The following is a 27,833-nucleotide window of genomic DNA, read 5'->3' on the forward strand; positions in this document are numbered from 1 at the left end:
GGCAGTCTGTCCACACTAGAGTCCCAGGGTGATTCTTTGCTGGGTTTGTGCCAGATTCCTGATACAGTAACTGTATCAGTAAAGCTGCAATGACCACGTTCAGTCTCGATTACATCAGAGCTCTCATTCATGTTCAGTGCACAGGAGTCATAGTCATACAGTATGGGAGCATGCCATCTGGCTCAAATCATACTCGGAGACAGACAAACTGTTTCTCACTCTCTTGCTCTTTCGCTTTCTCGCTCTCACACCTACATACTCACTCGCTTTCCCTCTGTCTCTTTCACAGAATGCAACTGATGGATACGCTCACGCATGCGTACGCCCAGAACAGATTCTGCAGGTGCTGGAAAGCTCGTGTAACACACACAAAATGCTGGAGGAACTCAGCAAGTCAGGCATCATCTATTGAGAGGAATAAACAGTCAATGTTTTGGGCCAAGACTTCGTCAGGACTGGATGACCAGGAGATATCTTTCCATGTTAATCCTGTGTCCGAGCACTTGGCCTTCTATGTCCGAGTGATTCAAGTGTTCATCCTGATACTTCTTAAATGCTGGTGGTGACCCAACACCTTCTCCAGCTGTGTATTTTCGGGAGTATTTGGCCCATGTATATCTCCAGCTGTGTATTTCCGGGAGTATTTATCCCATGTATATTGGAACCTCCCTATGCTAGATACAGTGGGACAACTACTGTTTGCACTGGATCACCTTTTTACTCCGACTCCTCATATTTTTCTCCAGTCCTGCTGAAGAGTCTTGGCATGAAATGTCAACTGGCAACTTTTTTTCCATAGAAACTGCCTAGCCTGCTGAGTTCCTCCAATGAGTTGTGTGTGTTGCTTGAATCAGATCGGTGTTGTTCTTGTACTTAGCAGCCCAGCTTTCAAAAAACACCTACCTTTTTAATTGGAAGTACATTTTGATTTATACTGTGTTCAGTCAATTCGTGACTTTGTACACCCACTAATGTTTCCCACAGGTGACCCTGTGGCAGTGCAGAGCCTGGAGGAAGATTCATCTCTCCACTCGCCTCCATTCAACCTCCAGCCTCCAGTTTTCAGCGATGAGCCTTTGCAAAGTAAGATTCGAACATTTGCCCACTGCATATTTCCTGCCTTTCAGGTGCTTTCGGGGCCAGACTTGGCCATGGACCAAGTCTTGGACTAACAAGTCTATCTTATTACTCCTTCAAACCAAGTGTTTGGCCAATGAAAGGAAGGGATCCTTTGGTAGGACAAAATACAGCTTATTACTATAAACTCAACAAGCAGCACCCAAGCTCGGGATCGAACTCAGGGCTCTGCCGCTGGTTGGCTAATAGTGCATGTTGTCCTTGGAAATTTCAAGTTCCAGTGAAAGTTGATATCACTGGAGTTTCATTGCTCTGCCCCGCACAGTATTGCCACCTCTGCCTGTGTTTGTATCCTGTTTCGGTGGCACAGTGCCAGCTTCACCACAATCTCAACCTCAGCAAGTTAACAATCATAACCCCCCCCCCCCCCCCGAGTCGTTTGCTGCCACTTCCGCCTTGCCACCCAAATAGAGACATAGAAAACAGGCCCTTCAGCCCACAAAGCTGTGCCGAACATGTCCCTATCTTAGAAATTACCTGGGGTTACCCAGCCCTCTATTTTTCTAAGCTCCATGTACCTGTCCTATCGTATCTGCCTCCACCACTGTCGCCGGCAGCCCATTCCATGCATTCACCACTCTCTGTGTAAAAAAAAGAAAAAAAACTTGCCCCTGACATCTCCTCTGTACCTAATTCCAAGCACCTGAAAACTCTCGTGCTAGCCATTTCAGCCCTAGGAAAAAGCTTCTGACTATACAAACAATCAATGCCTCTCATCATCTTATACACCTCTACTGTATCAGGTTACCCTTCATCTGCCATTGCTCAAAGGAGAAAAGGCCAAGTTCACTCAGCCTATTCTCATAAGGCATGCTCCTCAATCCAGGCAACATCCTTGTAAATCTCCTCTGCGCCCTTTCTATGGTTCCCACATCCTTCCTGTAGTGAGGTGACCAGAATTGAGCACAGTACTCCAAGTGGGGTCTGACCAAGGTCCTATATAGCTGCAACATTACCTCTCGGCTCCTAAATTCAATTCCACGATTGATGAAGGCACCATATGCCGCCTTAATCACAGAGTCAACCTGTGCAGCAGCTTTGAGTGTCCTATGGACTCGGACCCCAAGATACCTTTGGTCCTCCACACTGCCAAGAGTCTTACCATTAATACTATATTCTGCCATCATATTTGACCTACCAAAATGAACCACCTCACACTTATCTGGGTTGAACTCCTTCTGTCACTTCTCAGCTCAGTTTTGCATCCCATCAATATCTTGCTAACACCTCTGATAGCCCTCCACACTATCCACAACACCTCCAACCTTTGTGTGATCAGCAAATTTACTAACCCATCCCTCCACTTCCTCATCTAGATCATTTATAAAAATCACGAAGAGTAAGGGTCCCAGAGCAGATCCCTGAGGCACTCTACTGATGACCGACTTCCATGCAGAATATGACCCGTCTACAACCACTCTTTGCCTTCTGTGGGCAAGTTCTGGATCCACAAAGCAACAGAAACACAGAAAACCTATAGCACAATACAGGCCTTTCGGCCCACCATCTTTCCTTGGATCCCATGCCTCCTTACTTTCTCAATAAGCCTTGCATGGGGTACCTTAGTTGAGCCGTGGGAAATTTTAGTGTAACACTGTTTCAGTGCTAGTTGTCCCGGTTCAATTCCTACCACTGTCTATATATGCTTTTCCTGTGAACACACGGGTTTCCTCCAGGTGCTCGAGTTTCCTCCCGCATTCCAAGACGTGCAGTTTGGTAGGTTAATGTTTGGGTGTAATTGGGTGGCGTAGGCGTGATAAGCTGGAAGGGCCTGTTTCTCTTAAATAACAACACCACCCCCACCCCTCACTGCAGATAGCTTGTGTGATCAGCGATTAAACCTGCCGCTTACGATTCCCAGACACATTTAGTCTGCTGTTGAGATGTTTCAGCCTGAAAAAGATGGGGCTGTTTTCTAACAAGGTGTCTTTGTTGTTCCCCAGAGCTGAAATGAGAGGTTGCATTTTCTTTCTGTTGCCCTGGCAATCTGGCCTCTCATTTGTATAGCTGACCACCCAGCCAAGATTTTGATGAATCATTTTTAACAGCTCTTGCATGGGAGAGGACAAATCAGTACCTTAAAGGGGCAATGCATCAGTTCTTGTACTTCACACTGCGACTGAATGGAGTTTGATCACAGCTTTGATCAAAAAGGTTACTGAACAGCTCCACCACATGTCAGGGAGAGGAATTGTCTTTTAAAAAATTTCAACGACAATTGGATTTATTATCACCGAATTGTATGACGTGAGATTAGTTGTTTTGCAGCAGCAGTGGAGTGCAAGGATATTAAAATTACTCTAAATTTCAAACAGAAACAGTGCAAAAAGAAAATGAGGTAGTGTTCATGGGCCGTTCAGAAATCTGATGGCAGTGGGCAAGAAGCTGTTTCTAAATCATTCTGGGTCTTCAGGCTCGTGTACCTCCTCCCTGAAGGTGGTAACAAGAAGAGAGCATGTCTGGATGTTAACAGCCTTTGGTGATGGATGATGACTTCTTGAAGTACCGCCCTTTGAAAATGTCCTCAGTGGTGGGGAGGTAGTGCCTGGAGTGGAGATGGCTGAGTCTAGAACCCTCTGCAGCCTCTTGCCATCCTCAAAGACATAGTCCTTCAGTAACACAGCACGCAACAAACTCTTTGAAGCTCAAAGTAGAACGTATTATCAGAGTACATACATGTCTCCGCATAGAGGTTCTTTTTCTGTCTGCAGGCATACTTAGCAAATCTGTGGAATCATTGGTTATGGCAACACCGGAATTAGAATGAATGTAGATATCCTCTTTTGTTCAAGAGCCTGATGGTTGAGGGGTAGTAACTGTTCTCAAGCAAGTCCTGAGGCTCTTATGTCAGCAGCAAGAAAAGAGCATAGCCTGGGTAGTGTGGATCTTCGATGATGGATGCAGTTTTGCTATGGTAGTGTTTCATGTAGTTGTACTCAGTGCTATTACAGGAAAGTTACTGCCATGGTTGGAGCATTGTCTGATTGGTAGGAGGACAGCGAGTGGGAATAAAAGGATCCCTTTCTGGATGGCTGCCGGTGACTAGTGGTGTTCCTCAGGGGTCGGTGTTGGGACCGCTTCTTTTTATGCTGTGCAACCCTCAGGTTCAGCTAGCGGCTTAATCTAGGGGAAAGCCGCCTCCGGCCCAGCCAAACTTGAGAAATCTGGGTGGATTCTGCGTGATGTGTTCCCTGTTACAAATCAGTACCCCAAAATAACGAACAGTACACAATATGCAATAAACGATTGAGCTTTATAATTCTTAATCTGACTATAGGTTAGTAAAGGAAAAAAAGAATTCTCATGAAGCAGTCTAATGCATAATGTTGGAGCTCACTGTTTTCTTGTCTGTTAGTTCATCGATTTTCCCCTCGGCGTCAACTCCCGACCACTTTCCAAGTCCGCTCTGTCCTGCAGACTTCGACTTCCCCATTAGCGTTAGGCATGTTCTGTCTCCATCTTCCGCTGAATAAAAGACTGCAAAACCTTCGCTTGGGCGTATAAAAAAAGAAAAACATCTTCTCATTAGCCAGTGCACATTCCAAAGTCCCCATTATCTCTAGTCATAAGCCAGACACTGCGCTGGAGAGAAACCATTACATTAGCATGAAATAATGCAACACATTACAGCTGTATAGCAATAATTTAGATGATGGAATCAATGGCTTTGTTGGCAAGTTTGCTGATGATACAAAGTTTGGTGGAGGGGCAGGTAATGTTGAGGAAATGGGTTGGATGCAGAAGGACTTAGACAGTTTAGGAGAATGGGCAGGAAAGTGGCAAATGAAATATAATGTTGGAAAATACATGGTCATGCATGTCGATAATCAAAATAAATGTGTGGACTATTTTCTAAACAGGGAGAAAATCCAAAGATCTGAGAAGTAAAGGGACTTAGAAGTCCTTGTGCAGAACACTTGAAGGTTAACTTGCAAGTAGAGTTGATGGTGAAGAAAGCAAACGCAATGTTAGAATTCATTTCAAAAGGTCTTGAATACAAGAGCAGAGATGTGATGCTGATGCTTTATAAGGCACTGGTGAGGCCTCACCTTGAGTATTGTGATCAGTTTTGGGCTCCTTGTATAAGAAAAGATGTGCTGGCATCGGAGAGGTTTCAGAGGAGGTTCACAAGGATGATTACAGGAATGAAAGGGTTATTGTAAAACGCTCTGGTCTGTACTCGCTGGAATTTAGAAGGATGGGGGGATGGTTCTCATTGAAACCTTTCAAATATTGAAAGGCCTAGACAGAGTAGATGTAGAAAGGATGTTTCCCATGGTGGAGGGGTCTAGGGCAAGAGGGCACAGCGTCAGGATAGAGGAGTGTACATTTAAAACAGATGTGGAGAAAGTTCTTTAGCCAGAGGGTGGTCAGTTGGAATTTGTTTCCGCGGGTGGCTGAGGAAGCCAGGTCGCTGGGTGTATTTAAGGCAGAGAGTGATAGTTTCTTGACTGGACATGGCATCAAAGGTTACAGTGAGTGGGGCTGAGGAGGGAGTGGAAGAATTAGCCATGATTGAATGGTGAAGCAGACTTGATGGCACAAATTCTGTTCCTATGTCTTATGGTCCTATATACACGACCGACTCTATATGAAGAAGTTTCCCTCAGGTCTCTTTCCCTTTCTCCCTTGCCCACCAGTTTTTGATTCTGTTTTTAAAAGGCTGCTTGCTTTCAAAAGTCTGTGTGGTTGAGTATCTATGCGGTGAGAGAGAGATTGATCACAGCTGACTATGGTGGAGAGTTAATTATAAACAACAAAAGCATTGGCTGAAGATGGGGGCGTGGAAAAGGAAGAGAACTATACTGTATAGAGACAAAAAACTGACACAAACCCAATGTGCAAAAGAAAACAAACTGATCAGATAAAGGCTATTCCTAAAAACATGAGTTGTAAAGAGTCCTTGAAAGTAGGTTGTAGAATCACTTCAGAGTTGAGGTGAACGACATTATTTATTTATTTATTTTATTGTGCTGTGTGACACCCAAGGCTCCTGTACCTCCTGCCTGATTTTTGCAGTGAATAGAGAGCACGGCCTAGATACTGGAGTTGGGAATATTTCAAGTGGACTGGGCTGTGTCCACTTTCTGTCGTCTTTTCTGTTCCTGGACAGATTCCTAGGTTGGAGAATGCCACATTCCTCCCTGCCTGTGGTTAATATGTCCACGCAGAATCAGTAAAGATTGTTTGGCCGATTGTCTATAAAGGCCGAGATGTTCTTCTTAGTCTGAATATTCATGCCACTCGGCTTGCAAGGCAGGAAGGGTTGAAGCTCACGGGGACAGAATCGTTACCACTGTTGATTCTTGAAACGCAGTGGCCGGTATGACAGCTTGGCTGCATTAAAACCAGAAAAGCTGCAGTCTCCAGAAGCAAGGCTAGGCTGAGCCAGCGAGCTTCCTCCGCCCCGACACGGCAGAGAGCTTGCCTACGGGTTTTGGCCTGCTGAGGCTGCTTAGGGTGAGGGTTTGGCCGAGGGATGTAGCTTCTGAGCATTACGTGGTGATCACTCACTGCAGAGACAACAGATGCTGCATGAGGAAGGCATGTGGGCGTGATTGTAACTACACAGTCTGCTGGCAGGCAGCATATGGACTGGTGCATGAATACTAAAAGACAGAAGATGGCTTGTGCTTATGTTGCTGCAACCCAGGTAATGGGGGAGGGAGTGGAGGCTGGGGTGAAGTGGTAGGTGAGTAATTCCCTTTGACCCTTCAACCTATTCCCTGCTCTTTGGTCTTCTCCATTTTCCTTAGATTGAGACTTCCCTTTAACCACAGAGGCAAAAAATCATAAGGGTGAAGACCGAAGGTGTTGTGTTTAAATGCGTGTAGCATTGGGAATAAGTTGAATGAACTGGTGGTGCAATTAGAGATTGGTCGGTGTGACGTTACGGGCAACACTGAGTCGTGGCCATAGTTGGGAGCTTAACATCAAAGGAAATACTTTGTATTGAAAGGGCAGGCAGGAAGGCATTAGTGTCGGTCTGGCTCTGTTAGTAAGAGATGGAATTACATCTTTAGAAAGAGGTGACATAGGGTCAGAGAATGTTGAATCTTTGTGGGTGGGGTTAAGAAACTGGAAGGGTAAAAAAACCATTATGGAAGTCATATATAGGCCTCCAAATAGTAGCCAAGATGTGGGGTTGAGGTTGCAAAGAGGGCTGGAAAGGGCATGTGACAACTGTAATGGGGACTTCAGTATGTAAGGGGATTGGGAATATCAGATTGGTGTAGGATTGCAAGAGGGGGAATTTGTTGAATGCCTACAAGATGGCTTTTTTATAGCAGCTTGTGCTCAAGCCTATTAGGGAAATGGCTACCTTAGATTGGGTGTTGTGTAATAACCCAGATTGTATTAGTTAGCTTAACATAAATGAACCCTTAGGAGGAGTGCTCATAATATGATTGAATTCATGCTGCAATTTGAGGGAGAGAAGCATTGGTCAGATGTATCAGTATCACAATGGAATAAAGGGAATTACAGAGGCATGAGAGAGGAGCTTGCCCAGGTGGATTGGAGGAGGATACTGGCGGGGATGACGGCAGAGCAGAAATGACTGAAGTTTCTGGGAATAGTTCACAGGGTGTAAGATATATATGTCCCACAGAAGAAGTTGATATTGGACCACTGGGAAATGATGCTGGTGAGGTAGTAATGGGGGACAAAGAAATGGCAAAGTTAGTTGAAGACTTTGTTCAGTCTTTACAGTGGAAGACACTGGCTGTATGCTAGAGATCCGTGAATGTCAGAGAGCAGAGTGAGTGCCATTGCTATTGAAGAAATGCTTGGCAAACTGAAAAATCTCAAGGTGGATAAGTCACCTGGAACAGGTGGGCTACATCCCAAAGTCCTGAAAGCGGTTGTTGAAGAGATAACGGATGCAAGAATCACTTGATTCTAGCATGGTCCCGGAGGAATGGAAAATTGGAAATGTCATTCCACTCTTTAAGAAGGAAGGAAGATGAAGGAGAAGAGGGTATAGGCCAGTTATCCTAACCTCAGTTGTTGGGAAAGTGTTAGAGTCCACTTGTCCACAGTTTAGGGCCGCATATCTCAGAAAGGATGTATTGTCATTGGAGAGACCCCAGAGGAGGTTCATGAGGATGATTCCAGGAATGAAAGGTTAACATATGAGGAGTGTTTGGCAGCTTTGGGCCTGTACTCACTGGAATTTAGAGGAATGCAGGACTAGCACATTGGAATCTACAGAATATTGAAAGCACTAGATAAGGTGGGTATAGATAGGATGTTTTCTCTGCTGGGGTATCCAGAACTGGAGGATGACAGCCTCAAAATTGAGGGGCTCAGTTTTGAGAACAGAGGTAAGGAGGAATTGTTTTAGCCAGAGAGTGGTGAATCTGGAATGCTCTGCCACAGACTATGGTGGAGGCCAAGTCCGTGGGTATATTCAAAGTGGAAGTTGATAAATTCCTGACTGGTTGGGGCATCAAGGGATACGGTGAGAGGACAGGTGTGTGGGTTTAAATGGGATCTGGGATCAGCCGTGAGAAAATGGTGGAGCAGACTCGATGGGCTGAATGGCCTAATTCTGCTCCTGTACTGCTACTTATCACTTCGAACTATTACGAGTAAGAATGGCAATGGAGTAGTAGGATTAAATATTTTTACCAAGTCATGTTAGCCACTGTACAAACTGGGACAGATTATACACTTAAATCGGCTGGTCTGATGGTTGACCGATTTAAGCACAGACCTGAATTGGAAAGGTTGGGTATTGTCCAAATTGAGGTGGCGAGAGTGCGGCCTGAGACTGTATCAAAGTGGCAGGGCTGGGGTCCGAGAGCAAGGAATGACCCAAGGTTTGACAGATTTAAGCACTGGGCCAGATTGAAAAGGTCAGGGTATCAGGGTTAGAGGCGAGGGCCAGGATGGTGCTCAGCTCCCTGCTCCACGAGGTTTACCCGTCTCTGTGATGAACTGAGACTGTGGTCTGAACTAACGGGCTTCTCGATCGGCTGCAGCGATGACTGGCTTCGTGGCTGTGAACTCACTTTTGGGAACTTCAGTTCTGAATGTCTGTTTACTTTTATTGTTTACACAATTTTGTCTTTTTTTCCTGTACATCGGTTGTCTGTTTTTTAGTGGGTTCTTTGGGTTTCTTTGTTTTGTGGTGCTTGTAAGGAGACAAATCTCAAGTTGTACACAGTATACATATTGGAATAATAAATGTACTTGGAACTTTGAAAGCTGTAGTGCTGGAAAAATGAACCGGGCCCACCGAGACCAAAACGTGCGCACTTGAAAGCCCACACGGAGAGAGTGAGCCCCACGCGTAGGAGGCCCAATGATTTACCATGTGATCAATCAGCCGCATGCACACTTGCCACATCCTTCCAATCAATCCAATATGGTTCATGAACCATGCGGACAGGTGTTGGAGGTTCTGGTGTTGTATTTATTATCTGTAACATAATAAAAGGATGACATGGTGTGGTTTAATACAGATATGATCCTAAGACATCGGAGCAGAATTAGACCATTCAGCCCATCAAGGCTTCTCCGCCATTCCATCATGGCTGATCCCGGATCCCACTCAACCCCATACACTTGCCTTCTTGCCATTTCCATTGATGCCCTGACCAGTCAGGACACTATCAACTTCAGCTTTAAAAATTGCAATGAACTTGGCCTCCACCAGTCTATTGCAGAGCATTCCACGGATTCATTGCTATCTGGCTAAAGAAAAAAATCCTCCTTACAATTATTCTAAAAGGTTGTCCCTCAATTTTGGAGCTGTGCCCTCTAATTCTGGATACCTCCACCATAGGAAACATCCTCTCCATATCCAACTTATCCAGTCCTTTCAACATTTGGTAGGTTTCAATGAGATCCCCCTGCATTCTTCTAAATTCCATTGGGTACAGGCCCAAAGCTGCCAAACACCTCTCAGATGTTAACCCCTTCATTCCCAGAATCATCCACGTGACCCTCCTCTGGACTCTCTCCAATAACAACACATCCTTTCTGAGATATGGGGCCCAAAACTGTTGGCAATACTCCAAGTGTGGCCTGACTAGTGTCTTAATTATAAAGCTTCACCATTACCTCCTTAACTGCCGGTCTCCCATACAACCCTGCCCAGACCTGCGCCTTGGAAACCTTCCAAGGCACAAATCCATGGTCTCACAAGCCTATTATATTACCTCCTTGCTTTTATATTCTATTCCCCTTGAAATAAATGGTAACATTGCATTTGCCTTCTTTACCACAGACTCGACCTGTAAGTTAACCTTCTGGGAGTCTTCCACAAGGACTCCCAAGTCCCTCTGCACCTCTGATGTTTGAATTTTCTCCCTATTTAGATGATAGTCCACACTATTGTTCTTTCTACCAAAATGCAGTGTCATACATTTCCCAACACTGTATTCCATCTGCCACTTTTTTGCCCAATTTTTCCAATTTGTTTAAGTCCGGCTGCAATTTCATTGCTTCCTCAACCTACCCTTCTACCTATCTTCATATCATACCCAAACTTTGCCACAAAGCTGTCAATTCCATTATCTAAATCATTGGCAAAGAATATGAAAAGTAACAGTCCCAATACTGACCCCTGATGAACACCACTAGTCACGGGCAGTCAACCAGAAAAGACTCCTTTTATTCCCATTCGCTGCCTCCTGCCTGTCAGCCATTCCTCTATCCATGCCAGTATCTTTCCTGTAACACCAGAGGATTTTATCTTGTTAAGCAGCCTTATGTGTGGCACCTTATCAAATGCCTTCTGAAAATCCAAGTAAATGACATCCACTACTTCTTCTTTGTCCACCCTGCTTGTTACTTCCTCAAAGAATTGTAACAGATTTGTCAGGAAAGATTTCCCTAAAGATTATGAGAGAAAGCTGGCAGGGAACATAAAAACTGACTGTAAAAGCTTTTATAGATATGTGAAAAGAAAAAAGATTGGTCAAGACATATGAGGTCCTTTACAGTCAGAAACAGGTGAATTGATCATAGGGAACAAAGACATGGCAGACCAATTGAATAACTACTTTGGTTCTGTCTTCACTAGGGAGGACATAAATAATCTTCCGGAAATAGTAAGGGACTGAGGGTCTAGTGAGATGGAGGAACTAAGGGAAATACATGTTAGTAGGGAAGTGGTGTTAGGTAAATTGAAGGGATTAAAGGCAGATAAATCCCCAGGGCCAGATGGTCTGCATCCCAGAGTGCTTAAGGAAGTAGCCCAAGAAATAGTGGATGCATTAGTGATAACTTTTCAAAACTCCTTAGATTCTGGATTAGTTCCTGAGGATTGGAGGGTGGCTAATGTAACCCCACTTTTTAAAAAAGGAGGGAGAGAAAAACCGGGGAATTATAGACCGGTTAGTCTGACATCGGTGGTGGGGGAAATGCTAGAGTCGGTTATCAAAGATGTGATAACTGCACATTTGGAAAGAGGTGAAATCATTGGACAAAGTCAGCATGGATTTGTGAAAGGAAAATCATGTTTGACGAATTTTATAGAATTTTTTGAAGATTTAACTAGTAGAGTGGATAGGGGAGAGCCAGTGGATGTGGTATATTTAGATTTTCAAAAGGCTTTTGACAAGGTCCCACACAGGAGATCAGTGTGCAAATTTAAAGCACACGGTATTGGGGGTATGGTATTGATGTGGATAGAGAATTGGTTGGCAGACAGGAAGCAAAAAGTGGGAGTAAACGGGACCTTTTCAGAATGGCAGGCAGTGACTAGTGGGGTTCCGCAAGGCTCAGTACTGGGACCCCAGTTGTTTACAATATATATTAATGATTTAGACGAGGGAATTAAATGCAGCATCTCCAAGTTTGCGGATGACACAAAGCTGGGTGGCGGTGTTAGCTGTGAGGAGGATGCTAAGAAGATGCAGGGTGACTTGGATATGTTAGGTGAGTGGGCAAATTCATGGCAGATGCAATTTAATGTGGATAAATGTGAGGTTATCCACTTTGGTTGCAAGAACAGGAAAACAGATTATTATCTGAATGGTGGCCGATTAGGAAAAGGGGAGATGCAACGAGACCTGGGTGTCATTATACACCAGTCATTGAAGGTGGGCATGCAGGTACAGCAGGCAGTGAAAAAGGCAAATGGTATGTTGGCATTCATAGCAAAAGGATTTGAGTACAGGAGCAGGGAGGTTCTACTGCAGTTATACAAGGTCTTGGTGAGACCGCACCTAGAGTATTGTGTGCAGTTTTGGTCCCCTAATCTGAGGAAAGACATTCTTGCCATAGAGGGAGTACAGAGAAGGTTCACCAGGTTGATTCCTGGGATGGCAGGACTTAAACTGTGACCCCTCGTTCTGGACTTCCCCAACATCGGAAACAATCTTCCTGCATCTAGCCTGTCCAATCCCTTTAGAATTTTATACGTTTCAATAAGATCCCCCCTCAATCTTCTAAATTCCAGTGAGTATAAGCCTGGTCGATCCAGTCTTTCTTCATATTAAAGGATAAAGGGGAAGCCTTTTAGGACCGAGATGAGGAAAAACTCCTTCACACAGGGAGTGGTGAATCTGTGGAATTCTCTGCCACAGGAAACAGTTGAGGCCGGTTCATTGGCTATATTTAAGAGGAAGTTAGATATGGCCCTTGTGGCTAAAGGGATCAGGGGTATGGAGAGAGAGCAGGTACAGGGTTCTGAGTTGGATGATCAGCCATGATCATACTGAATGGCGGTGCAGGCTCGAAGGGCCGAATGACCTACTCCTGCACCTATTTTCTATGTTTCGCAGAAACCATGCTGACTTTGACTTATTTTATTATTCGTATCCAAGTACCCTGAAACCTCATCCTTAATAATAGATTCAAACACTCTCCCAGCCACTAAGGTTAGTCTATAATTTCCTTTCTTTGCCTTCTTCCCTTTCTAAAGAGTGGAGAAATATTTGCAGTTTTGTAGTAGCCGGGCCCTGCTAGAATCAAGTGATATTCCTCATCCAGTTAGGTTTCTGCTGTCCCATCTGATGAGGACTTACCAATCAGGAGGGATGGATGAAGGGGTATAAATACCACCCGCCTAGGCATCACCCCTGATGAACACAGTGGAGTTTGTCATTGAAATGTCAATTAAAGTTGATACCTGTACCCAGCTGGAATCCCAAGAAGAGTTTATTCATCATACTCGCTGGGAAAGCACTAGATCCTTTTTCAGCTGCACCTCAGTTTCTTTTTTAAACGTGGCTGAGATTTTCCTTTAGTTTTGCTGTGAAATGCACACCATTCAGCTGAAGTATAATTAATACAGTCATGCGAGTGATCTGTACCTTTCCTATCCATTTTTCATGAGGTCTTTGTGCTGGAAAGGCAATGGAACAAGAGATCCTTCTATGTGGGCAAAACACACACAAAAAGCTGGAGGAACCCAGCAAGCCAGGCAACGTCTGTGAATGGGAATAAAGAGTTGTCGTTTTAGACAGAGATCTTTCATCAGCGCTGGGAAGGAAGGTGTGGTGGGCAGGAGTGGGGGAGGCATTGAGGAACTCAGCAAGTCAGACAGTACCCTCAAACATTTTGTGATGTTGCTTAAGATTCTCAGCATCTGCAGAATCTCTTGTGTTTTGGCAACACCAAGGCAACAGGCACAGCTTTGTTTAAAGGTGACCAGTAATCAGCGGCTAAGATGGAAAATACCACATTCTTTCCTGTTTACTTTTAATGCATGCATGTCTAATCAGTAAAGTTTGTCAGGTCAGTGTCTATAAAGGCTGATTATTTTTCCCCTTTATTTAATGGTCATGGTGTTTGTTACTTTTTCTCCAGGCTCCACTACTTCTGCTTCCGATCATGGGAAGGAACTCAGTCAGGAGGAAGGTAAGTTAGAGAGGTGCAAGGGACTGGACAGTAACATAGTGGAGGGGTGGTGGCCTATATTGGAGAGTATTAGCTGTTAGGTCAGGAGAGGATGGACAAACCTGGACTCTTTTCTGTGGAGCATTGGATGCCGAGGAGAGATCAGACCGCATATAAAATTAAACATGATGAAGTATATGACGTTAAGGAGCATGAATAGGATAGAGTCAGTTTGTATTTGCACTTGAACGAGCAGGGCATGAATCAGAGCCAGGTTTATAGTAACGGACATGAAATTGTTGCGTCATGCCAGCAGTATACTACAATATATAAAAAGGTTCTATAAGTTTATAGAGTATAAAAAGTACAAAAAAGGTGGACTGTTCAGGAATCTGAAAGCGGAGGGGAAGAGGTTGTTTTAAAAACTTGGTGAGTCTTCAGGCTCCTGTACCTACTCCCTGATGAGAAGAGAGCGGGTCCTGGGTGGTGAGGGTCCTTATTAGTGGATGCTGCCTTTTTGAGGCACACTCTCCCCCCCCCCCCCCCCCATCCGAAGATGATTCAGATCAATGTCATGATTTGCACAGACAGGATGGGCCAAATGGCCTGTTCTTATGCTGATCTTGTAGATGTTGGATCCCTTGGAGCACAGCAGGATCCCATAGAATGCAGTTGCTACTGACCAGTTTCAAGTGTAACTGGTTATGGTGGTAAAAGTTGGCACCTCACCTGATTTCTGGATTGTTGAGATCTTTTCTGGGGAAGGTATGACCTGCACAAAAAGGACAGGTTACACCTGAAACGAAGGAGACCAATAGCCTTGTGGGCAGGTTTGCTAGAGCTGTTGGGCAGGGTATAAACTAATTTGCCTTGGGGACGGAACAGGAATGTTAGGGCTGTGGATGGAGCAATTGGTATACAAGCGGTTGCTGTGTGTAGTGAGACTATAAGGGCAGATGATAGGGCAGAATTGCAGTCGGTGAGATAGTTGAAGTGTAACATGGGAACAAAATCGAAAAGGGTGATGAATACCAGACTGAAGGTGTTTTGTTGAATGCACGCAGTATATGGAATAAGGTAGATCATCTTGCAACGTAAGTAGAGATTGGCAGATATAGTGTAGTGGGCATCACTGAGTCGTGGCTGAAAAATCGTAATTGGGAGCTTAGCATCCAAGGATGTGCATTGTATCGAAAGGACAGGCAGGTAGGTGGAGAGGACAGGGTAACAACTGATGTCAACTCCTTAGAAAGAGGTGACTGGATCGGAAGATGTCGAATCCTTATGGGTAGAGTTAAGAAACTGCAAGTGTAAAAAGATCCTGATGTGAGTTATATACAGCCCTCCGAACAGTAGCCAGGGATACAAATTACACTGTGGGATAGAAAAGACGTGTAGAACAGGACAAAGTTACAGTAGTGACAATTTGAATATGCAGACAGATTGGGGAAATCATGTTGGTGTTGGATTCCAAGAGAGGGAATTTATAGAATGCCATCAGGATAGCTTTTTAGAGTAGCTTATGGTTGAGCTTACTAGGGGAAAGGCAATTCTGGATTGGTTGCTGTGTGATGAACCAGATTTGATAAGGAGCTGAAGGTAAAGGAACCGTTAAGAGACAATGACCATGATATGATAGGTTTCACCCTGCAGTTTGAGAGGGAGGAACTAAAGTCAGATGTATCAGTATTACAGTGGAGTAAAGGGAATTACAAAGGCATGAGAGAGCTGGCCAAAGCTGGTTTGAAGAGGAGATTAGCAGGGATGATGGTAGAACAGCAATCGGAGCAATTTAGAGGGTGCAGGATAGGTATGTATTAAAAATGAAGAAGTATTCTAAAGAGAGGATGAAGCAGCTGTGGCTGATGGGGAAGCTGAAGGCAGCATAAAAGCAAACGAGAGGGCATATATAATATAGGAAAAAAATAGGGGGAAGTTAGAGGATTTTAAAAACCAACAGAAGGCAACTAAAAAGAAGCCATAAAGAGAGAAGAGGGTACCAAAAGTGTTTTTCCAAATATGGGAGGAGTTAAAGAGAGGCAAGAGTGTATGTTGGACTGCTGGAAAATAGCGCTGGAGAAATAGTAATGGGGAGCAAAGGCAGTGAAACTTAATAATTACTTTGGGTTGGTATTTACTGTGGAAATCACAAGCAGTATGCCAGAAATTTGAGAGTGTCAGGGGCAGAAGTAAGTGTAGTTGCTATTCCGAAGGAGAAGTTGCTTGGGAATTTGATAAACGTTTTGAAGGTAGTTAAATCATGTGTACCAGATGGACCTACAGCGCTGAAGTGTAGTCACCTTCTGAAGAGGTAACTGAAGAGATTGCGGAGCATTAGTTCTAATCTGTCAAGAATCACTGGATCTGGAATGTTCCCAGAGGAGTGGAAAATGGCAAATATCATTCAGCTCTTTCAGAGGGGAGGAAGGCAGAAGAAAAGAAATTATATGCCAGTTAGCCTGACTTCAATGGCTGGGAAGATGTTGAAGTCCGTTATTAAGGATGAAGTTTCGGGGCACTTGGAGACACCCGATAAAATAGTATGCATGGTTTCCTTGAGGGAAAACCTTGCCTGACAAACATTGGAATCCTTTGAGGAAACAGCAGGCAAAGTAGACGAAGGAGAGTTGGTGGATATAGTGTACTTGGATTTTCAGAAGGCCCTTGACAAGGTGATGTACGTGAGGCTCATAACAAGATAAGAACCCATGGTGTTACAGGAAAGATACTAGCACGGTTAGAAGATCCATGCAACTTCACTGGGTGTCACAGTAACATAGCAGTTAGTAAGACAACATGACAACTCAGGGCAGCAGAGATCAATTCTGGCATCCTCTGTAAGGAGTCTCGTATGTCCTTCCTGTGAAATGCATGGGAAAACCCAGAAATTTCACAGGAAGAATATACAGGGACTCCATATGGAGGTTACCCCACCCACTTCGTCTCTGGACTGTGGGAGGTGCTTCAGTTTCCTCCTGCAGTCCAAAGATGTAATGGATCATTGTAAATTGTCCCCTGATTAGGTTACCTGCTGGTAATCGTCTACCTGCTGAACCGTATCTACGCCCACCTGGACAAGCTGGCGAGCACTGTGAGGGTCATGTTTTTTTGACTTCTCCAGTGCGTTCAACACCATCCGCCCTGCTCTGCTGGATGAGAAGCTGACAGTGATGAAGGTGGATGCTTCCCTGGTGTCATGGATTATTGATTACCTGACTGGCAGACCACAGTACATGAGCTTGCAACACTGTGTGTCAGACAGAGTGGTCAGCAGCACTGGGGCTCCACAGGGGACTGTCCTGTCGCCCTTTCTCTTCACCATCTACACCTCGGACTTCAACTACAACACAGAGTCTTGCCATCTTCAGAAGTTTTCTGATGACTCTGCCATAGTTGGATGCATCAGCAAGGGAGATGAGACGGATTACAGGGCTACGGTGGGAAACTTTGTCACGTGGTGCGAGCAGAATCATCTGCAGCTTAATGTGAAAAAGCCTAAGGAGCTGGTGTGGACCTGAGGAGGGCCAAGGTACCAGTGACCCCTGTTTCCATCCAAGGAGTCAGTGTGGACATGGTGGAGGATTACAAATACCTGGGGATACGAATTGACAATAAACTGGACTGGTCAAAGAACACTGAGACGGTCTACAAGAAGGGTCAGAGCCGTCTCTATTTCCTGAGGAGATTGAGGTCCTTTAACATCTGCCGGACGATGCTGAGGATGTTCTACGAGTGTGTGGTGGCCAGTGCTATCATGTTTGCTGTTGTGTGCTGGGGCAGCAGGCTGAGGGTAGCAGACACCAACAGAATCAACAAACTCATGCGTAAGGCCAGTGATGTTGTTGGGGTGGAACTGGACTCTCTGACGGTGGTGTCTGAAAAGAGGATGCTGTCCAAGTTGCACGCCATCTTGGACAATGACTCCCATCCACTCCGTAATGTACTGGTTAGGCACAGGAGTACATTCAGTCATAGGAAGTCATTCCTGCCTGCGGCCATCAAACTTTACAACTCCTCCCTCGGAGTGTCAGACACCCTGAGCCAATAGGCTGGTCCTGGATTTATTTCCTCTTGGCATAATTAAGTTATTATTATTTAATTATTTATGGTTTTATTTTGCTATATTTCTACACTATTCTTGGTTGGTGCGACTGTAACAAAACCCAATTTCCCTCGGGATCAATAAAGTATGTCTGTCTGTTAGGGTTAATTCGGGGTTGTGAGGTGGGGTGGCTTGAAGGGCCCAAATGTCTTTTCCAGCACTGGATCTCTAAATAAGTTAATAAAAATAAAGTTTGATGACTGGCAGGAGGCAGAGTAGAACGAGAGGAGGCCTTTGCTGGTTGGCCACCAGTGACTCGTGCTACTTTGCAGTGGTCATGCTGGGGCTGCTGCTTTTCGTGCTGTATGTTAATAATTTGAATGATGGAATTGACGGCTTTGTCGCCAGGTTTGCAGATGATACGAAGGTAGGTGGAGGGTCAGGTAGTTTTGAGGAAGCAGGGAGTCTGGAAGGACTTAGATAGATTGAGAGAATGGGCAAAGAAGTGGCCAATGGAATATAGTGTAGTGAAGTTGTGGTGATGCACTTTGGTAGAAGGAATAATGGCATAGAATGTTTTCTAAATGGGGAGAATATTCAAAAATCAGAGGTGTAAGGGACTTGGGGGTCATCATGCAGGATTTCATAAAGTTGTAGTTTGAGTCGGTGGTAAGGAAGGTAAATGTAATGTTGGCATTCATTTTGAGAGGATTAGAATATAAGATAGAAGGTGTGATTCTGAGCCTTTATAAGGCATTGGTCAGACCACACTGGGAGTACTTCTGGGCAGTGAGCAGTTCTGGGCCCCTTAACTAAGAAAAGATGTTGTTGGCATTGAGGAGAATTCTGAGGAGGGTTATGGGAATGATTCTTGGATTGGGTAAGAATGATTCTATGAGGAGTGTTTGGTGGCTCTGGGCCTGTACTCCCTGGAGTTTATAGGAATGAAGGGTGGATCTCATTGAAACCTATTGAATATTGAAAGGTCTGGATAGCATGGATGTGGAGAGGATGTTTCCTATGGTGGGTGAGTCTGCCTCTGAATAGAGTGATGTCCATTTACAAAAGAGATGAGGAGGTTTTTCTTTATCCAGTGGGTGGTTAATCTGTGGAATTCATTGCCACAGACAGCTGTGGAGGCCAAGACATTGAGAATAATTAAAGAGGAGATTGACAGGTTCTTGAGTAGTCAGGATGTCAATGGTTACGGGCAGAAGGCAGGAGAATGAGATTGAGAGAGATAATAAATCAGCCATGATGCAAGTTTTTCACTGAACACCTACTCTCTGTCCACCAGAGAAAGCAGGATCTCCCAGTGGCCACACATTTTTAATTCCATGTCCCATTCCCATTTTGATATGTCAATTCATGGCCTCCTCTACTGTCAAGATGAAGCCACACTCAGGTTGGAGGAACAACACCTTATATACCGTCTGGGTAGCCTCCAACCTGATGGCATGAACATTGACTTCTCTAACTTCCGTTAATGCCCCTCCTCCCCTTCTTACCCCATCCCTGACATATTTAGTTTGTTTTTTTCTCTCTCTCTGACCATCAATCTGCCTCTTCTCCATCTCTCTCTGGTGCTCCCCTCCCCCTTTCTTTCTCCCTTGGCCTCCCGTCCCATGATCCTTTCCTTTCTCCAGCTGTGTATCCCTTTTGCCAAACACCTTTCTGGCTCTCAGCTTCACCTCACCCCCTCTGGTCTTCTCCTAAAATTTTGCATTTCCCCCTCCTCCTCCCACTTTCAAATCTCTTACTATCTTTCCTTTCGGTTAGTCCTGACGAAGGGTCTTGGCCCGAACCGTCGACAGTGCTTCTCCTATAGATGCTGCCTGGCCTGCTGCGTTCCACCAGCATTTTGTGTTATAGGACGGGATGGAAACCAGAGTACCAGGGCAGATAATGGTGAGGTTGTGGAGAAAGATATTGTTAAGCCTACATACAAAGTCAGGAATCAAAAGGTTGAGCATGGTGGGACTAATGTTCTAAGCTGCATATATTTTAGTGCAAGGAGTATTTGGAGCTTAGGGCTTGGATCAACATGTGGAATTATGACATTATAACTATTAGTGAGACTTAGTTGCAGGAGGGTTAGGGTTCTGGACTTCTGTCATTTTAGATGTGATAGAACACGAGAGATCAAAGGGTGGGGTGTGGTGTTACTAGACAGGGAAAATGTCACGGCATTGCTCTGTCTGGATAGACTAGAGAACTCATCTGGTAAGGTGTTATGGGTGGAACCAAGAAATTAGAAAGGTATGACAATACTTATATTGTTATCCAGCCACCTGTCTGTGGGAGTTTAGAGGAGCAAATTGCAGAGAGATTACAGACTGTTTCAAGAAACAAGGTTGTTATAGTAGGTGATTTTAACTTTCCACGTATTGACTAGGACTCCCACTCTGTAAAAGAGCTGGGTGGAAAAGTTTCCTCAAACAGTACGTAGAAGTCCCAACTAGAGATAGTGCATTAGCAGATCTCCTATTAGGGAATGAGACTGGCAGGTGACAGAAGTTTGTGTCGGAGAAAACTCTGCATCTAGTGATCATAATGCTATCAGTTTCAACATATTTATGGAAAAGATCTGGCCTCAAGCTGAGATTCTAAATTGGAGAAAGGTAATTTTGATGGTATCAGAAAGGATGAGGCAAGTCTGGATTGGGACAGGCTTTTTTCTAGCAAAAGTGTACTTGGTAAGGTGTATGTGCCTTCAAAAGTGAAAATTTGAGAGTACAGGGTTTGTCCATGATGTCAGAATAAAACATAAAGATAACAGTTTTAGGGAAACATTGAGGCCCTGGTTAAGGAAAAGAATGAGGTGCATAGCACGTAAAGGCAAGCAGGAACAAATGAGTATACGAAATGCAAGAGAACAGTTGAGAAGGAAATTGGGATGGCTAAAGGGAGACATGAGGTTGCCCTAGCAGAGAACGTGAAGGAGAATCCTAGGGGCTTCTGCAGATGTATTAAGAGCAAAAGGATAGCAATTGGTCCTCTGGAAGATCAGAATGGTAACTACGCGTGGAGCCAAAAGAGATGGGGGAAATCGTAAATGGATTTTTTTGCATCTGTATTTTACTTAGGAGATGGGATCAGAGTCTGTAGATGTGAGGCAATGTAGCAGCAAGTCATGAACCCTGGACAGATTACAGGAGGAGCTGTTTGCTGTCTTGAGGCAAATTAAGGCAGATGGTTCCCTCAAAACCTGTGGGAGGCTATCACAGAAAATGTAGCGGCCATAGCAGAGGTATTTAAAATGTTCTTGGCCATGGGTGAGGTGCTGGAGAATTAAAGGATAGCTGATGTTGTTCTGCTGTTTAAGAAAGGCTCTAAGGAAAAGCCAGGAAATTATAGGCTGGTGGGCCTGACATCAGTGGTGGGAAAGTTATTGGAATGTATTCTAAGGGATCAGATAGACAGGGACTGATTAGGTATAGTCAATGTGGCTTTGTGCATGGTAAGTTGTGTCTAACCAATCTTAGAGTTTTTTGGGGAAGTTACCAGGAAAGTTAATGAAAGCAAGGCAGTGAGTGTTGTCTACATGGACTTTAGCAAGGCATTGGTCAAGAAGGTTCAGTTGCTCTGCATTCAAGATGAGGTAGTCAATTGGATTTGCAGGAGAAGCCACAGAGTGGTAGTAGATGGTTACCTCTCTGACTGGAGGCCTGTGAATAATGGTGTGCCACAGGGGTCAGTGCTGCCCCTTGATGTTCATCATCTGTATCAATGATCTGGGTGATAATGTGGTTAACTGGATCAACAAATTTGGGGATGACACCAAGATTGGGAGGGTGGGGTTGGGGGTAGTGGACAGTGAAGAATAGTATTAAAGCTTGCTGCGGGATCTGTGGGACGACCTGGTGAAATGGTCTGAAAAATGGCAGACAAATGTGAAGTACTGCACTTTGGAGGACAAACAGGGTTGGTCTGACACGATGAGTGATAGGGCGCTGAGGAGTGCGATAGAACAAAGACAGCTGGGAGTACAGATCCATAATTCCTTTGACAGCCGTGGCAGAGGTAGAAAGGCTTGTAATGAGAGCTTTTGGCACATTGGCCGCCTTAAATCAATGTACTGAGTACGGGAGGTGGGATGTTATGATGAAATTTTATGAGGTGTTGGTAAGACGTAATTTGGAGTATTGTGTACAGTTTTTGTCACCTAACTACAGGAAATGTGTAAATAAGATTGAAAGTGCAGAGGAAATTTTCGAGGACGTTTCCGGGACTTGAGGACCTAAGTTATAGGGAAAGGTTGGATAGGTTAGAATTTTATGCACTAGAATGTAGAATATTGATGGGAAATTTGATAGAAGTATACAAAATTATGAGGGGTATATATAGGTTAAACGCAAGAAGGCTTTTTCCACTGGAACTAGAGATCATGGGTTAAAGGTGAAAGGTGAAATGTTTAAGGGGAATATGATGGGGACCGTCTGCACTCAGGATGGTGAGAATGTAGAACGAGCTGCCAGTGCAAGTGTTGGATGCAGGATCGATTTCAACATTTAAGAAACATTTGGATAGGTCCGTGGATGGGCGGGGTACAGAGCTATAGAACTATAGTCCGGGTGTAGGTTAATGGTTCATCACGGACTGAACGAACCAGAGGGCTTGTTTCTGTGCTGTGACTGTGACTGCAGAACACAATCAGCGACAAGTCTGCGGTAGTGCTGAAGGTGGTGCGTTGCTGAGGTGGGGTGAGGCTCGTGCAGGTCAGTAGGAAACCTGATGTCTGCAGGAGAGTAGCACACACAAAATGCCGGAGGAACTCAGGACACCAGGCGATGCCTGTGGGGGGGAATAAAGGCAACGTTTCAAGCCAAACTGAAGGGAGCAGAAGGCAGAATAAGAAGGTGGGGGAGGAAAGGAGCACAAGCTGGCAGGTGATAGGTGAAACCAGCTGAGGGGGGAGGTGGGATGAAGGAAGAAGCTGAACCTGGCGGTGTGGAACTTCAGGCTTCTGTAGCTCTAGTGTGATGGTGGCAGTAAGAACAGGGCTTGACTCAGATGGTGGGGATCTTTGATAATGCAGAGCATAATCCCTGCAAATGGTGCCAGGGATGCAGAGCGTTGTTGTGCCCCAGATGGACTGGGCTCTCTGCATTCCTGCGAATTGTCGGAATTGCAGTACTGGGCCATAATGCAGCCAGCTGGGATACTTGCTGCTGTGCACCTGTGGAAGTTTTGTTTATCTGGGTTTCCAGTGTCTGCACTCCCTTGTGTCTTCTGTCTCAGGTGGCCGAGGAGCAGCGAGCGGCAGTGAGCAAGTGCAGGAGGAGAGTGACACGGTGCTGCTGGTGACCGAGGCCGCTGATGCTCGTGCATCGTTGCAGGAGTGTCCCCAGGAGCAAGAGCGAGGGGGACCCGAGGAGGAGGAGTGCTGGGCCAGTGAGGAGACCCAGCAGTTCCTCACCCATGAGAGAGCTGTCGAGGAGGAGCAGAAGGAGCAAGTGGAGGAGCCAGAAGAAACCCTCACACCGCTGGCGGAGGGACTTCCCACCTTGTGTGCTGGGGATCGCCCAACCCTCGGGCCAGCAGATAGCCCACCAAGGACCGGGGCGGAGGAGAGCATAGAGCCATTGGCAGCAGAGCCTGCGGGTAGCGGGAAGGCAGAGAACAGCAGGCGAGAGGAGGAGGAGCCCCAGATCTCGCCAGAGCACGGGGGCCAGGGGGAAGCAGCCAGTGGGAAATCTGAGGAAAGCAGCCAGGCCACACCAGCGGCGGGCCAGGTGAGCGGGAGACGCAGCAGGGCGAAGCCGAGAGCCACAGACTGCAAGGTCGGTGACAGGCACCGGAAGGAGCAGCCCATCCCCAGTGAACAGAGCTCAGAGAACAACAGGGAAGCAAGCCAGCAAGCCATGGAGAACGGCCCACTGCCAAGCACTGAGGAGGCGGCTGCAACGCCACGGGCCGAAGGGACGACGGCCAGGCCGAGGAGGGGTAGGGGCAGGCAGAAGGCCTCCTCCCAATCCACCACAGACCAGCAGCTTTGCCCTCCAGATGAGAGCCCCTGCAGTCCCCCACAGCGTAAAGGCAGGCAGAGGTCAGTGGCTGCCCCGCGGGAGGTCACCCAGCAGACTGAGAGCCCACCAGAGCTGCGGCACACCGCCAGAGGCAAGAGGACACGGGTGAGTGGCTTCCTACTGCCTTACTGTTATCACGTGCCATCAAAGACAAGTTTATTCCATTGAATACTGAAAGGGCTGGATAGACATGGAGGGGATGTTTCCTATAGTGGGGAAAACTACAGGGCACAGCCTGAGAATACCAGGACGTCCCTTCAGAACAGATCGACTTCCCTGTAGAGTGGAGCTGAGGAAGAATTTCTAGATCCGGAAGGTGGCGAATCTGTGGAATTCATTGCCACAGACAGCTGATGGCTCCAAGTTGTCAGGTATATTTAAAATGGAGGTTGGTAGGTGCTTGATTAGAAGGCAGAGAATGGGGTTTAAGGAAAAACAAATGACCCATGATCAAATGGCCCTATTCTGCTCCTATACCTTATGGTTCTTGTTATTGTCACCTACACAAGTCCAAGTAAGTACGGGCATACTCAGCAAAGCTAGAGACTAGTAACTGTAACAGGATCAATGAACGATCAGGCAGAGTGCGGAAGACAAACTGCGCAAATGCAAATATAAATAGATCGCAGTAACTAACGAGAACGTGAGATAATGAGATAGAGTCATTCAAGACAGATCCCTGCAAACAACAAAAAAGTGAATGAATCATACACAGACCCGAGGGCAGCATCCCCGAAAGTGAAACCACAGCCGCCGAGGCAAGTGCAGCTGGTGAAGACTCGTGCACCTCACACCCGATGGTAGTAACGAGAGGAGAGGGAGGCGAGCCAGACACAGACAGATGGGCAGGGCTCAGCGGGGGGAATCCTCACTGACACTGAGCAGTGTCAGAACACTGGTTCATCCTCCATCCTCAGCCTCGATGCCTGAATCTTTGTCATCTGTCTTGACATCAGATTAAATAAATCAAAAATAAATTGTACAAGATAGTGGATGCCTCCCCGGTGCTGAGAGTGAAGTGTGTTAACACCATCGGGGAATGGGGGAGATATCTCAAAGACAAACTATCTCAGCTTCAGCAGTACACCAGTTTACAGCCCCTTACAGCTTACAGTTGAGTCCTTTGTGTTTTGACAGAGTACGCAGCCCTCTTCACAGCAGACAGAGTTGCCCTCAGGCCGTTTGCGGCGCTCAAGGGCGGCAAATCAAATCGACAGCGAGAAAGAAACCAGCACACTGCCGCAGACCAAAGCCCGTCGGCAGACGTCCCAGCTCTCCCCTTCAGCATCTGTGTCCTCCGTTACGGAGAATGTCGCTCTGCCCAAGGTAAGTATCGACTGAGGGAAGTTGCTCCTTGCAGCCATTAAAATTAATATGGTCAAAATCCCTGAAAAAACCTCCAAGCTTCAGAATCAGGTTTATTGTCACTGACAAATGTCATGAAATTTGTTCTTTGGAGCAGCACCCCAAATGTACAGTAAATTACAATAAGAAATATAAAGGATAAATAAGTAATGCAAAATAGTGAGGGAGTGTTTACAGTCCGTTCAGAAATCTGACTGGTGAGGGGAAGAAGCTGTTTCTAAAACATTGAATGTGTATTTTCGGTCTCCTGTTCCTCCTTCGTGATGATAGTAATGTGATGAGGGTCTGTGATAATGGATTCTGCCTTACTGAGGCATCGCCTACTGAAGATGTCCTCGATGGTGGGGAGGCTAGTGCCCGTGGTGGGGCTGTCTGGGTGTACAGCCTCTGCAGCTTTTTTCAATCCTGTGATGTGGAGCCTCTTCCTAAACAGTAGAGGTAGCGGGTTTCGTACGTGTGTGATGTAACTGTAAGTACAGAGCGGTGTCACCGCCAGGTCAGGGAAGTGAGCTTCAGGATGGGGGTGTAATCGTTACGTTGTTGGGCAGTCAGTTATTGTTAGTTATAATCGGCTGTTGACCCGGCATTCTCCTCTGTACCTTGCGAGATGCAAGAAGCTGGAATCGGGAGGCCCACGTCCTGATTGCTTTCCTGGTTCCTTTCTTCCTGCACTTTCTGCTTGACCAGCAAAATGGACAAAGGAGATTCTGCAGATGCTGGAAATCCAGAACAACACACACACAATGCTGGAGGAACTCAGCCAGTCAGGCAGCATGTATGGAGAGGAGTAAAAGTTCAACCGTTTGGCCCGAGACTCTTTCACAGGACTCGTCCCTCTGGTCAGGAGGTTCCATCCTATTTCTGGGAATGGAATCCCGGAACATGGTGGATACGAAACTATTGGGTATAATTGGTTTGTTATTAAAGGGTAGACTATTTTCTAAATGGAGATAAAATTCAGAAATCTGAGAAACAAAGGGACTTCGGAGTCCTTGTGCAGGATACCCTATAGGTTAACCTCCAGGTTGAGTCAGTGCTGAAGAAGGCAAATGCAATGTTGGCATTCATTTCTAGGGCTATAGAATATAAGAGCTGGAATGTGATGTTGAGGCTCTTTAAGGAAGTTGTGAGACCACACTTGGAGTATTGTGTGCCGTTTTGGGCTCCTTATTTTAGAGAGGATATACTGACATTGGAGAGGGTTCAGAGAAGATTCAGAATCAGAATCATGTTTATTATCACTGGCAGGTAATGTGAAATTTGTCAACTTAGCAGCTGCAGTTCAATGCAATACGTCATCTAGCAGAGAGAGAGAGAGAAAAAATAAATAAAATAAAATAAAACATAATAAACAAGTAAATCAAATATGTATATTGAATAGATTATTTTAAAAATGTGTAAAAACAGAAATATCGTATATTTAAAAAAGTGAAGTATTGTCCAAAGCTTCAAATTCCATTTAGCAATTGGATGGCAGAGGGCAAGAAGCCGTTTGAGAATCGCTGAGTGAGTGCCTTCAGACTTCTGTATCTCCTGGAATCACGAGAATGATTCCAGGAACGGAAGGGTTATTGTATGAGGAATGTCTGGCAGCTCTTGGGCTGTATCCCCTGGAGTTCAGGAGAATGAGGGGGGGGATCTCATAGAAACATTCCAAATTTTAAAAGGCCTGAACAGATTAGAAATGGCAAAGTTATTTCCCATGATAGGGGAGTCTAGGACAAGAGGGCACGACTTCAGTATTGAAGGACGTCCAGTTGGAGCAGAGATGCAGAGAAATTACTATAGTCAGAGGGTGGTAAATCTGTGGAAATTGTTTCCATGAGCAGCAAGTCATTGGGTGCATTTAAGGCAAAGATAGATAGGTTCTTGATTAGCCAGGGCATCAAAGGGAGAAGGCAGGGGAGTGGGGATGACTGGAAGAATTGGATCAGCTTGAGGAATCCTCACTGACACTGAGTAGTGTCAGAACACTGGCTCATTCTCCACCCTCGGCCTCGATGCCTGAATCTTTGTAATCAGGCCTGACATCAGATTAAACAAATCAACCATAAATTGTACAAGATAGTGGATGCCTCCCCGGTGCTGAGAGTGAAGTGTGTTAACACCGTCGGGGAACGGGGGAGATATCTCAAAGACAAGCTACCTCAGCTTCAGCAGTACACCAGTTTACAGCCCCTTACAGCTTACAGTTGAGTCCTTTGTGTTTTGACAGAGTACGCAGCCCTCTTCACAGCAGACAGAGTTGCCCTCAGGCCGTTTGCGGCGCTCAAGGGCGGCAAATCAAATCGACAGCGAGAAAGAAACCAGCACACTGCCGCAGACCAAAGCCCGTCGGCAGACGTCCCAGCTCTCCCCTTCCGCATCTGTGGCCTCCGTTACGGAGAATGTCGCTCTGCCCAAGGTAAGTATCGACTGAGGGAAGTTGCTCCTTGCAGCCATTAAAATTAATATGGTCAAAATCC

General features: G+C 45.6%; 1 protein-coding gene across 5 annotated transcripts in view; it reads left to right on the top strand.

Annotated features, from left to right (window-relative positions):
- mdc1 (mediator of DNA damage checkpoint 1) overlaps positions 1-27,833 on the top strand; it is an 86,709-nt gene that overhangs the window by 41,350 nt on the left and 17,526 nt on the right. For 4 of the 5 annotated variants that reach the window (XM_073031494.1, XM_073031520.1, XM_073031514.1 and 1 more), the window contains exons 8-12: positions 985-1,083; positions 13,903-13,953; positions 23,216-24,108; positions 25,141-25,329; positions 27,584-27,772. In XM_073031494.1, the coding sequence (XP_072887595.1) occupies positions 985-1,083; positions 13,903-13,953; positions 23,216-24,108; positions 25,141-25,329; positions 27,584-27,772 (1,421 nt within the window). The remainder of the gene's footprint in view (positions 1-984; positions 1,084-13,902; positions 13,954-23,215; positions 24,109-25,140; positions 25,330-27,583; positions 27,773-27,833) is intronic. The other variant, XM_073031501.1, reaches the window with a different exon arrangement.

Source organism: Hemitrygon akajei, chromosome 2 (assembly GCF_048418815.1).
Source record: "Hemitrygon akajei chromosome 2, sHemAka1.3, whole genome shotgun sequence".
Classification (NCBI taxonomy): domain Eukaryota; kingdom Metazoa; phylum Chordata; class Chondrichthyes; order Myliobatiformes; family Dasyatidae; genus Hemitrygon; species Hemitrygon akajei.